Raw genomic sequence first — 13,070 nt, forward strand, 5'->3', positions numbered from 1 at the left:
AAAAAATAGTCAAGTAGGGAGGGCAGCTTAACGTAAACAAGTTCACACCATGAATGGCCAATGTTTTGCATTGCTTTAAATTATGGAGTGAGGGCTGCCATTTGCATTTTTTATGTAGCGTCTAGTTTGGAGCCCAGCTGCACTAGTGGAAATGTTTGCATTTGAGCTCAGTAGCTTCCGGTGAGCTGGAATGATGCTATCATAGGGAGAGATTGAATTAAGGTCATATATGTGTAAAAGCAAGTACAAGCCTGAAGAAGCAAGCCAAGTTTTTAAACAATGCATGTAGCTATTAAGGTATTAGTAACAGATACGCTGCTCTCTAAAAATAAACATTCCTCAACCCCGTGATCTAAAAACTTCAGTAATCCAAAGAGCAGGGGGTGATTCAGTGACTACTTACACAGTTGCAAAGAGCGACAGGGGATATAGCAGGTTAAGTGATAATTGAAATTCCGAAACCCAGTCACTATCCAAATCCATGAAGTAGCCCGTTCCCTCTTTTCTTTACTTCCAGTGTCGCCACTCACTGTAACTATGTGTAATCTTATATTTAGACTTCTGGTGATACAGATTTTGGGGGGTTTTTTATTAGGCAATGTGATGGCCCCATGTTATAGCTGAATTCTTGTCAATAACACTCTTCCTGGTTTACTTTCTCTCCGTTCTTCTGCTCCTTCGATTCCAATTTTTGATTTGCTGGCTTCCTTAACCATTTAAAGGTCAAGTGGGCTACATTCCATGTCTTACGCTTACAGAGAAGAGATGGCAGACTGATAAAGTGGTGGTACATCCAACGACATCTAGTTTAGACCTAACTTACAGTCCTACGCATATTCACTCACAAGTCTGGTTTCGGTGTTCAGTTGCACCAGAAGCGGCTTAGTCATGCTGGCCACATGACCCGGAAAAACTGTCTGCGGACAAACGCCGGCTCCCTCGGCCTGTAAAGCGAGATGAGCGCCGCAACCCCAGAGTCGTCTGCGACTAGACTTAACTGTCAGGGGTCCTTTACCTTTTTAAGTCCCCCTGTGCTCTTACTGTGCTTATAGCAGCAGCCTTCAGTTTCAAAAACATTGGCTTGTTTATCTGAGAGCAGCACAGTTGATGCTATTTATTGCAGAGGCTCTTACGAGTATCAGTTGTGCTTCCTTGTTGGGACTTAATTCTTTGCTATCAAAAACCCTAGAGAGCTTTCCTGTTTGTTTTTGATTGCCACTTGCACAGGTTATAGCATTGCAGCTATATTCATTTAGCTGCTGGTTGAAACCAGTACGTGGCCCCATAAATTTGCACTTGCATCTATATATTTTCCAGTTGCAGAAAACAGTCAGTGCCAGTGGTAATGAAGCCTGGCCGTCTGGGTACAAGAGTGCCCATTCCCCTTATCACTTGTGGTATATAATTGCAGGGGGTTGGACTAGATGATCCCAGGAGCCCCTTTCCAACTCCATGATAACCACCTTTGAACATGGAAGTGCACCACAGTGGATCTACGTATTATTTTTACATGCCAAGTTCCCAACGTCCCCGTTGCAACCTAAGCCCTATTCCGGCATTCGTGCCATGAAGTCTTTCTCCCAGTGGAAGTTAAATGACTGCAAGGGAGAGCTCCTGTACTTGTAAAATCTCCCTGCACAATTTATAGCTTGCACTGGGAATTGCAGCAGGCTATCTGTTGCAGGGCTTTGTCCTCCAGTGTGCGGTGAGAGTGTGGATGCAATGAAGATAGCGTGTCTGGCTCAAGGGGGAAAGCTTTAGCCTGCTCCACCTTAACCTTCCTAGTGTTGCTGAATGCCCCCCATTATTTCTCCCATAAAACGAGTAGCTGCCATTCTCTTTCACGGGGGGATAAGCTCTTCGCACTGGGACATGGATACTATGAGGACACTGAGAGCGTTCAATCAGCAGGGGCTGGGAGCTGTGGCATGAATATTGCCATTCGCGATAGAAAAAATTAAAATCCAGTTTCAAAGGTCCAGTTCGATCAAGAAAGTGACAGAACCTAGCACAGGGCTGCGATTATCAGGCTTCAGCTGTAAAATGAAATACAGTGGCACCTCGCAAGACGAAAAACTCGCAGGACGAAAGAGTTTTTCGTTTTTTGAGTTGCTGCGCAAGACGAATTTCCCTATGGGCTTTGCTTGCGCCTTTTTAAAAAAACCGGCAATGCATTCCTATGGGAAACCGTCAATGCACAGTGGTGCTTCGCAAGACGAAAAAATTCACAAGACGAAAAAACTTGCAGAACGAATTAATTTCGTCTTGCGAGGCACCACTGTAAGTCTAGTCTTACGATTTTGCTATGTAAAGTTCTTCTTGGCTTTTTGTTTCTTTCTCTCACTAGGACTCATTTTTCATTTTTCTCAGTTCTGGAGGCTCTCAGAAATTAAGAGTCCTTTCATGAGTTCAGGTGTTTCTTTAAAGCATTTTTTTTAAGGATTCCCTCGCATCCTTCTGCAAAAGGCAATGAACACTGTAATGTCAGGGGAGAAACCCCAAATGTTACATTTTAAGACTCCTTTTATGTTAAAAAGGTGTTTGATAAATCATTCAACAGTGCAAATTTTCAATGGTCATGGAAACAACATCTGTTTTTGAAGGAAAAAACAATCTTTTGGTAGTGGAGGCTAATTTTATGTACAGGGCATTTTATATAATTCACCAGAAGTTTTTTTAAGTCAAGAGCTCTCAAGAATGTATTTTAATAAATCGGGTGGAAATCATGTTTTTTAAAAACCTTCAATAAATTAATTGCTTTATAAAATTCTGCTGCTGGTTAATAATTCCCTTTAAAAATGTGTATTCTATTTATTTGCAGGCCTTGCTTTCATTGCAACCCTGTCATCAAGTAATATATATATTTTGTCAATTGTAATAAAGACATTTCCTAATATATTTATCTATATTTTGTGTTGTTTTTACTTCATTTTTATAACATGACTGTGACTCACTTGGTCTTAAACTCTGGTGCATGGCAGCTGCTGGTGTACTTTGAAGTGCTTTGTGCAACTTCAGTACAAATAGCAAGGGGAGAATATTATGAGTATACATGTTCTCTTTAGACATTTATTCCACATGCTGAAGCATCGACCCAATTTTTAGTTGCCCTCAGCTCTCACTTGGTATATAGTTTGACTGCAGGATTCTGGCCACAAAAGATCCAGGCAATAGTGGGGTTCTAATTCAGAACCTATCCAAGCATCCTCACATATTTAGAATAATGTGGTGGTTCTGTTAAAAAATACCGTATTTTTTGCTCTATAAGACTCACTTTTTCCCTCTTAAAAAGTAAGGGGAAATGTGTGTGCGTCTTATGGAGCGAATGCAGGCTGCGCAGCTATACCAGAAGCCAGAACAGCAAGAGGGATTGCTGCTTTCACTGCGCAGCGATCCCTCTTGCTGTTCTGGCTTCTGAGATTCAGAATATTTTTTTTCTTATTTTCCTCCTCCAAAAACTAGGTGCGTCTTGTGGTCTGGTGCGTCTTATAGAGCGAAAAATACGGTATATAGAAAGAAATGTAAACCACAATCGCTTAGAACAAAATGTCAGGTTATGTGTGTATTTGTCAGATCATTGGTCAAATGTTTTAAGAGATAAACACGTACACCAGTGCATACTAAAGTTCATATTTTTTCTAGTCTGCTTGTCCTTGAATTTGTCGCTGGAAAAACTCGTTGATTTTTTTAAAAAAACAAACCTAGATTTTGCCCCCTGAACGCTTGTCAGAAACCTTTTTTCAGAACTGCTAAAACAAAACAACTACTGGAATGAAAAATATATTTTGCTCTATTTTATTAGTTCAGTACTCTCAACAGCTGCACAAAACTACATTGCCGTGCTTCTGTGGCATAGTTCATGGCATATTTGTCACTCTGGAAAACATGCAGAAAAAGATCCCCCTTCATTTATCAACATTGCACAAACAGCATTACACAATTTAACCAGAAGTGATTCAAATCACACTTTCCCAAATATTTATTCAGTGACTAAGAAAAAGTCAGGAATGGTTTTGGAAACACTTGCTTCAAATATAAACAGTGTGACACAGCTACAGGACTGTGGATAACTCAAAGCAGCTAAGAAGCTTAAAAAGAGTTAGGAAGTAAAACCTGCAAATATAAGCAGAATAAAATAATGGATCTGAAGTTTTAAAATACAAATAACACACAAACTCCTACCTGAGCTCTGGGGGGGAAAGCTGTTATCACTCTCTGCCAGCCCATCCTCATACAGTTGAAAGGGAAGTATTTTCTTTATGCGTTTCAGGTATATAGGAAAACAGAGCACACCATCTTAGTTGGAGACATTTATTTTTACCGTTTGTTCCTCCAGCTTTCTTGTTCTCGATATTTCCCCCCTAAGAGATATGGCACACAATAAGCAGGACTGCTCAAGATTTCAGTAGCGAAGCGTACAGTCCTCCTTACTATATCAAGGATAAACTTTAGAGCTGGCGTGGGGAGCAAGCCTGAACCTTTAAATAATACGCCGCTACTTTTTATTATTAATCTGCTTACGGAACGGAGCACTACGACAGAGCAAAAGGCGTATCTTACACTTCCTCAAAAGAACCAGAAGGCTTTCCTACGGTTTAGCAGCAACGGCATGCGAACTGCTGCTTGCCTCTTTGGTCGTGAGCATTTTCTTCCTCTTCTCCTTAACCTCGGGGAACTGCCTTTCCCACAGGTTTTTGGTGCCCGTTCCGATGACACAGCAAGCCAGCCGCTTGCCCGCGTTGCCGTTCTCCAAACTGGCCTTGTTGTTCCCTTTCCCCATGTCGTCTTCTTGCTCGTGGATCACAACCGATCTCCCTATGATGCTGTACGGGCCAAACAGGGTGGCCACGAGATTGGCCTTATATTTTTTAATCTTGCCTTCCTTAGAGTAGAAGTTTCCAAAGTCCCCAGGGTGACGAGGGTGGTTTTCCTTGAAAGGGTTGTAGTGTCCGCCTGCGGAGTCGCAGCCGTCGCTGAGGTCTCCGTACTGGTGGATATGAATCGCTCTCCCGGATAAGTTGGCGCCTGCCGGAAAGCCGTCCAAGTTGAAAATAGCTTCCAGTTTCCCATTTGGGTAGGCCTGCCTGAACAAAACGTGTCCTGTCACCTGCGGCTTGTCCGCACCTACTTTAGGGCTGGGTTTCACCAAGCAGGTGGCATAAGCAGTCCGGTTGGAGGCCACGATATCTTCGTACAGCTGCGGATAGAGCAAACTCAGCCACAGGTCGTTGACTTTTTTCTGCATGTCCTGGAGTGCGTTTTCTTCATTAGGCTGGGCGTCAGTTACACAAAGGGCCACGCCGGTGGCGAGAAACAGCAGCGAGAACATGGCAGAGTTCCTGCAAAGGGCTATGAAAATAATGCAGAGAAACGTGGCGTCAACAGCTTTGGTAAGAGCACCAACGCCAAAGGAAAAAAAATAATAGCATTTTATAACATTGCGCTGAGGAGGGCAACCAAGATGGTCAAGGGTCTAGAAACCAAGCCTTATGAGAAATGGTGGAGGGAATTGGCCGTGTTTAGTGTGGTAAAGAGGAAACATGATGGCCATCTTCAGATATCTAAAGGGCTGTAGCATGGAAGATGGAGCAACCTAAGGCCTGTGGGCTGGATGCGGCCCAATCGCCTTCTCAATCGGGCTCACGGACAGTCCAGGAATCGGCGTGTTTTTACATGAGTAGAATGTGTGTTTTTATTTAAAATGCATCTCTGGGTTATTTGTGGGGCATAGGAATTCATTCATTCCCCCCCCCAAAAAAAAATAGTCTGGCCCACCACATGGTCTGAGGGACGCCGGACCGGCCCACAGCTGAAAAAGGTTGCTGACCCCTGCTCTGGAGGGTAGGACTCAAACCAAGAATCTGAAGAAGTGTGCATGCACACGAAAGCTCATACCAACAACAAACTTGGTTGGTCTCTAAGGTGCTACTCTAAGGTGGGACATGGGTGGCGCTGTGGGTTAAACCACAGAGCCTAGGACTTGCCGATCAGAAAATTGGCAGTTCAAATCCCCGCGACGGGGTGAGCTCCCGTTGCTCGGTCCCTGCTCCTGCCAATCTAGCAGTTCGAAAGCCCGTCCAAGTGCAAGTAGATGAATAGGTACCACTCCGGTGGGAAGGTAAACGGCGTTTCCGTGCACTGCTCTGGTTCGCCAGAAGCGGCTTTGTCATGCTGGCCACGTGACCCGGAAACTGTATGCCGGCTCCCTCGGCCAATAAAGCGAGATGAGCGCCGCAACCCCAGAGTCGGCCATGACTGGACCTAATGGTCAGGGGTCCCTTTACCTTTAAGGTGCTACTGGAAGGAATTTTTTAGTTTTGTTTCAACAATGGAATCAAACTACAAGAAAGGAGATCCCGACTAAACATTAGGAGGGATTTTCTGTGTAAGAGCTGTTTGACAGTGGAACAGACTCCCACAAGAGTGGGAGTTTGGAGGTTTTTAAGCAGCGATTGGTTGGCCATCAGTCACGTAGAATCTAGTTGAGATTCCTGCATTGCAAAGGGTTGGGACTAGATGATCCTTAGAGTCCCTTCCAACTCTACCTTTCGATGGTTCTTTGAAACTATTTCACATATGCAATCTCAATCCTTAAAAGGCTATTACAGAGGTGATGTTACCACTCCTCCACTGGGGTAAAGGAGACTGCACCTTGTTTAGGGACACCTAGACCAGGGGTCATCAATTTTTTTCAGCAGGGGGCAGGTCCACTGTCCCTCAGACCTTGTGGGGGGGGGGAACTATATTGGGGGGGGGGAGGAACAAATTCTTATGCCCTACAAATAACCCAGAGATGTATTTTAAATAAAAGGACACATTCTACTCATGTAAAAACACCAGGCAGGCCCAATAAATAACCCAGAGATGCATTTTAAATAAAAGGATACATTCTACTCATGTAAAAACATGCTGATTCCAGGACTGTCTGTCGGCCGGATTTAGAAGGCGATTGGGCCGGATCCGGCCCCTGGGCCTTAGTTTGCCTACCCATGACCTAGATAATAATATTAATGACTGAGGTGAGATTTGAACTTGGAAGATTTTCTGGTTCACCGCTCAGCATTTTAGAGCTGTCTTTGGGCGATCTCAAGAATGTCATGTTTATGTTACAGGAACAGGGTGTTCTGGTTTTAAAACAGGGGTGAGGTATTTTTAAAAAACCCCAATTGTTTCTCAAATTCAGATCCCTCAGCCGAAAACGTATTAGGTGGCTGCGTTATGCCCATGTCTTTTCTGAGGTAATAACAAAAGTATTCATTAGACCCAATCTCCATTCTTCCCTCATCTTGCCTGGTTGGATCCTTCACCACCTCTCTATAGCAGCTTAGTTACAGGATATATTTGGTTGTAAAATTTATCACCACCTGATTGATTACTCCATTGCGGGGGGCAGGCGGGTTGGACTAGATGACCCTCGGGAACCCATTCCAACGCTACAATTCTGTGATTCTCTGACATGGAACTAGCAATGTCCCATATTATTATTTTAAAAAAACCCAAACACAACCCCTCTTGAATATGGCTGGGAAAATATCACAGCACTGAATCACCCGTTTTCCTCAGCATTCCCCAAAACGGCATCAGTTTCCCCAAAAGTTGAAAAAAACTTTCCCAGTGGTGTTTAATACACAGTGAAGACAAGACAAACAGACTAAGTGCAATGGAAGTAGTCTAAACATGTGTTTGCTGCCTTCAAAGCTACTTGCCTTCGTAGGCAGAGAATAGATGTTCATTACACTAACGCTGTGTGCATGTTGTCGGCTTAAAATACAACCAGAACTCTCTTTTTCTCGATTCAGATTGAAGCTGGTTTTGGCGGGGAAACTCACAAAAACTCAGTGGTTCATAAGAAACGATAGAATAGAGTCTGAATCGAATGCAAACTGCTTCCCAAACCAGTGGTGGATGGGAGTGTGTACACAGCCTAAGAATGCATGTCTGCTTTCATTCTCAGCTGGTTCTAAAATTAATTGCGATCGTCCTACCTTCAGCGCGGGATTCCTTCTGCAAAGATTTGTTTTCCCGAAAAACTTTCCAGTTGGGTGCAGTCTCTTTGTGCAAAGGGTGACAAGCAAGCGAGTCTAGGTTCCAGGCAGCTGTTGAGTTAGAGCTTCTGAGCTCTGCTTGTTTGTGTAAAAGTTAGGTAATAGTAGCTCAGGGGAGTGGTTAGGAGAAAAAATGAGGAGAGGAGGGGGAAATGTTGTCTAAAATCCATCTAGAGGCAAAGCCTGCAGATTATTCAAAGAAAAAGAAACGCTTTAAAATTAATATTTCATCGCTTCATGCACTAGAGGAAATAAGCTTCAACTTGAAGTGACAGAGGAAAAATATTTAAAGAAGGCTTTGTTTAGTCAATTTGCTGATGAGTTCATACAGAATCTGTCAACTAGGCGGCAATATTTTTCCTGTTATTAAGCCTCCTTGGAATCCACTTTTAAGACGCGTCTTAGCAATGAAACTTGATTTACCTATCCAAATTGCTGTAATTATATAAAAAAAAAATCAACCAGAGTAACTAGGTTTTGAAAGCTTTATGTGATAACTTTTCTTGTTGGAGAGGAGGCTCGTGTTATCATTTGAAGAGACAATTTTGAACACTGGGGGGGTTGGTCTGGAAAATAAAACTTCCCCTCTCCATTGGTGGTTCTTGGGAGAGTTGTCTTAATGCCAAGACCGCTCAGAGCTGACAAGCCAGTGTGGTGTAGTGGTTAAGAGCAGTGGACTCGTAATCTGGTGAACTGGGTTTGATTCCCTGCTCCTCCACATGCAGCTGCTGGGTGACCTTGGGCCAGTCACACTTCTCTGAAGTCTCTCAGCCTCACTCACCTCACAGAGTGTTCGTTGTGAGGGAGGAAGGGAAAGGAGATTGTTAGCCGCTTTGAGACTCCTTCGGGTAGTGATAAAGCAGGATATCAAATCCAAATCCAAATCCAAGCCAGATTGCAGGAAATTTATGGAGATTTGATGTCCCAGCACAAAAAAAGGGTAACAGATTCTGTACACTGACACTTCATGGTGTGCAAAATTCTTGGGCCGTGAAACACCTAGCAGTGATTGGCTCGGCTCTGTCAGCCATAGATCTGCAGCCACTGGCTGGACTGCTCTCTCCCCTTTTTAGGGTAAAGGTAAAGGGACTCCTGACCATTAGGTCCAGTCATGGCCGACTCTGAGGTTGTGGCGCTCATCTTGCTTTATTGGCCGAGGGAGCTGGCGTACAGCTTCCGGGTCATGTGGCCAGCATGACAAAGCCACTTCTGGCAAACCAGAGCAGTGCACGGAAACGCCGTTTACCTTCCCGCCGGAGCGGTACCTATTTATCTACTTGCACTTTGATGTGCTTTCGAACTGCTAGGTTGGCAGGAGCAGGGACTGAGCAACGGGAGCTCACCCGTCGCAGGGATTCGAACCGCTGACCTTCTGATCGGCAAGTCCTAGGCTCTGTGGCTTAACCCGCGTCCCTCCTTTTTAGGATAACTGCTTGCTATTGAGTGAGGTCAGACTCTGTTCCTGCCATTGACAGAGCTGCCTGGATGCTAGAGAGTTGCATCCAGGGAAGGAGTCAGGACCAGAAAGTAGCAGACCAAGGGATCAGGGAACTCTGGTGTGGCTGAGCTAGGAAAGAAGGATTAGGAATCCTCCAGAAGGTTCAAGAGAAGAAGAGGGAGAGAATAGAAGGGAGAAGCATGAAGGGAGAGAAGACGGAATAGGTGTAGGAAAGAAGGTGCTTTTTCCAAAAGTATTGGAAAGGGAATCAGTTACCCACTAGGGGAGAGTGGTTATGTAAGCTTTCAGAATACTTAGAATTAGCCGAATTCTCAGACATAATATGACAAAAAACCAAAAAGTGAATTAAAAAAAGAATGGGAGTGCCTAAATGAATACCTTAAAAGTCAAGGTTTGAGGACAGAAATCTGGCTGAGTCTGGAATAACCTTGTGAAGTGAAAGGACAAGAAAGAGGGATTTATATTTAGATGTTATGATAGAGATGAACATGAAAACAGGAGAACACAATAAGAGATAAAGGAGGTGGTGTGGGATTGGTGGAAGTCAATGTTTGTTTTTCTTTTTAGTGTTTATATTATTAACTCGTAAGATATGGATTTGGTGTTGTTGTTTTTTGAATGTTAGTTTTTGTGTTTTGTGTATTGTTATTTTTCGATATCTTTCATGTTGTTGTTGTTGGGTGGAAAAATACTAATAAAACTGATATATTAAAAGAAAAGAAAAGAAAAGAAAAGAAAAGCAGGTGCTCAGAAGTAAGGAATACATACTAAAACAACCATTCATTTATATATAAGAGAGCCATTGGTAAAGGATAGCAGGTGAATTTTTAAGGCCACTGCTCCACTGTAATGGTTCTAGGGGTTACTCGTGCGTAAGCTTGTCCCAACCTCTGGCTGGGTTACCTGAGTGAACCTTTCCTGTCCGGGCAGCCACTCGCCCTTGACTGTCTCAATCGCTGGCAGAATCCGTCAGTGGGCGTTTCTTAAACTTCTTCCAGCAAAGAAGTTCTTTGACGCCCAGTCTTCGCCTACTTTCCCTGCGCGGAAGCCTTCTGCTCAAGGAGGGCGTAGGCAGCGGAGGACCCTTCCTCTCCCCACTGGTCCCCGGCAAGGAATCATGGGACCGCCTCGCCGATTCCCCCATCTCCCCCCCTTCTCCACTGGAGCTACGTTGATTCTCTTCCCCAGAAGACGGGCTGCCTCTCCCACTCCCGGGACGCTCTTTGGGATCCCTTTGGAGCTTGCTCTCTCCCTCGGACACTGATGGCAGTTCCCTGACATCCACCTATTCTTTTTGTTCACTAACATTCTGCTCCACTGTAAGGAACTGGTTAACTCTCCTCGCTAACGTTCCTCTGTGTTATTTTTTCCTTCCAGTGCTCAGTACCTGTGTGAGAGCAGCAAATCCCTTTTTCTAGAGTGCACCTCCCTCCCTAAATAATGGTTTCTCTATCACACACATTCAGCATCTATTTTAATTTGAGGTTTTGCATAAACTCCCCTCTGCATGCATATAGTCTTTCAAGTATTTGGTGACTGCTTTTCCCTTGCAGCAGATTGTCTTGTTTCATGCTTGGGTTCCATTAGATACTGTCAGGCCTTCGTAACATGTAGCCTCTCTCTCTTCCCCCGTTTCCGTGGCTCCTTTTGAAATGCAAAAACTAGACATGTTAACCACAAGTACACAATTAATCTGGCATCTGATCAGATGTTTGGAAGCTGTGGCTGGATGGTTACGTGGGAGCCGGTTGAAGTTAAATCCTTCAAAGACAGAGGTCCTTGGCTAGGTCGGGATGATATGGGATTGGGGGGGGGGCAACTCCCATCTCTTAAAGGTAAAGGGACCCCTGACCATTAGGTCCAATCGTGACTGACTCTGGGGTTGCAGCGCTCATCTTGCTTTACTGGCCGATGGAGCCGGCGCACAGCTTCTGGGTCATGTGGCCGGCATGACTAAGCCGCTTCCGGCGAACCAGAGCAGCGCACGGAAACACTGTTTACCTTCCCGCTGGAGTGGTACCTATTTATCTACTTGCACTTTGACGTGCTTTCGAACTGCTAGGTTGGCAGGAGCAGGGACCAAACAATGGGGGCTCACCCCATCGCAGGGATTCGAACTGCCAAGCTTCTGATTGGCAAGTCCAAGCGGCACAGAGGTTTAAAGAACAGCATCACCCGTGTCCCCAAAGTGGCTTATAAAGGATGAAACAGTAAAATCAAGAGAGAGAAAACACAACCCTAGTTTAAACATACAAAAGTTAAAATACGAAAACAGATCAAAATTATCTCAACTTTATATATAAATTTGTATTTGAAAATGAATAAAAATATTACAGAATGGCAAAAAAAAAATTATCTCAACTTTCTAAAGGTAGGCTTGTCTAAACAATCGTGTTTTTAGCAGGCAGCGATAAAGCATGTTTGCTATTGTTATGCAGTGCTATTTTCTAGAAAAAGAAGTCACCCTTGTTCTCTTAGAATGGCAATGGTGCCCAACTGGGAGATGCCGGAATTGAGTTCCAGCTGGAAAAAAAAACCTTGGGTATGTGTATCCTAAAGATGTGGTGGTAAAGCAGCAGTGATTGACCTTTTGGGTGCAGCTGTGTAATGTCCAGAACAGCTCTAATCCATTTGAAAAAAAAATTCAACATTTATTCGGTGATTCAAATTGCACCCCTCCAATACTTAAAAACAACCCCTAATTTTGCTTCAACGTCAGTAGGGTCTGAAACAACAGTGACTAACTAGAAAATAGTCATTGGGCTTGTTGGTAGATGAAAAACAACATGTGCAGCAGCTATGAAAATGTCAAAGAGCTTGCTACGGATTACGATGCCTGGAATTTCCTCTAACACCCTTATAAAACTCTCTGCCTTGGCCACATTTTAGAGTACTGTTCATGCTTCTGGTTTCTCCATCTCAAAACAGATGCATATCATAGACATTGAATATGTCTGTGGAATCAGTGCCCAAAAGGCAACACCGCATGCCATGCACCTTCCCACGGTGCCGGGACTCACCTGTCTTTCTCCTAGCCAATTTGCATGCGAAAGTACCGTATTTTTCGCTCTATAAGACGCACCAGACCACAAGATGCACCTCGTTTTTGGAGGAGGAAAACAAGAAAAATAATTTTCTGAATCTCAGAAGCCAGAACAGCAAGAGGGATTGCTGTGCAGTGAAAGCAGCAATCCCTCTTGCTGTTCTGGCTTCTGGGGATAGCTGCACAGCCTTCTGGGATAGCTGCACAGCCTTCATTCGCTCCATAAGACGCACACACATTTCCCCTTACTTTTTAGGAGGGGAAAAGTGAGTCTTATAGAGCAAAAAATACAGTAATCGCATCAGTTCCTATCTGGGTAGGTGAACTGTGACACAACTTCCAGTAACTTTGAGTAACCACCAGTCGCTAAATACCTGTAATGGTTGCTCGTGTGTAAGTTGCCGCTACTCCTGGCTAGGTTGCCTGGTTGAACCCTTTCTGTCTGGACAGCCTCAAGTTCCATGACTGCCTCAGTTGCTGGCAGAATCCGTCAGTGGGCGTTTCTTGAACCTCTTCCAGCATA

The 13,070-nt window shown here is 44.1% G+C and overlaps 1 protein-coding gene across 1 annotated transcript; it reads right to left on the reverse strand.

The window, feature by feature from the left end:
• Window positions 1-3,781: 3,781 nt before the first annotated feature.
• Window positions 3,782-8,129, reverse strand: SOD3 (superoxide dismutase 3). Its single transcript, XM_083458524.1, has 2 exons — window positions 7,986-8,129; window positions 3,782-5,349 (listed from the first exon to the last, which is right to left on the reverse strand). The coding sequence occupies exon 2, from the start codon at window positions 5,327-5,329 to the stop codon at window positions 4,589-4,591; it is 741 nt and encodes a 246-aa protein (XP_083314650.1). The 5' UTR covers window positions 5,330-5,349; window positions 7,986-8,129; the 3' UTR covers window positions 3,782-4,588.
• Between the last annotated feature and the right edge of the window lie 4,941 nt (window positions 8,130-13,070).

This window comes from Podarcis tiliguerta (assembly GCF_965153285.1).
Source record: "Podarcis tiliguerta genome assembly, chromosome: 9".
Classification (NCBI taxonomy): Eukaryota; Metazoa; Chordata; class Lepidosauria; order Squamata; family Lacertidae; genus Podarcis; species Podarcis tiliguerta.

What these genes read in the sequence shown, in the direction of transcription:
- SOD3 (XM_083458524.1), bottom strand. Translation starts at nt 5,329, where the DNA reads ATGTTCTCGCTGCTGTTTCTCGCCACCGGCGTGGCCCTTTGTGTAACT.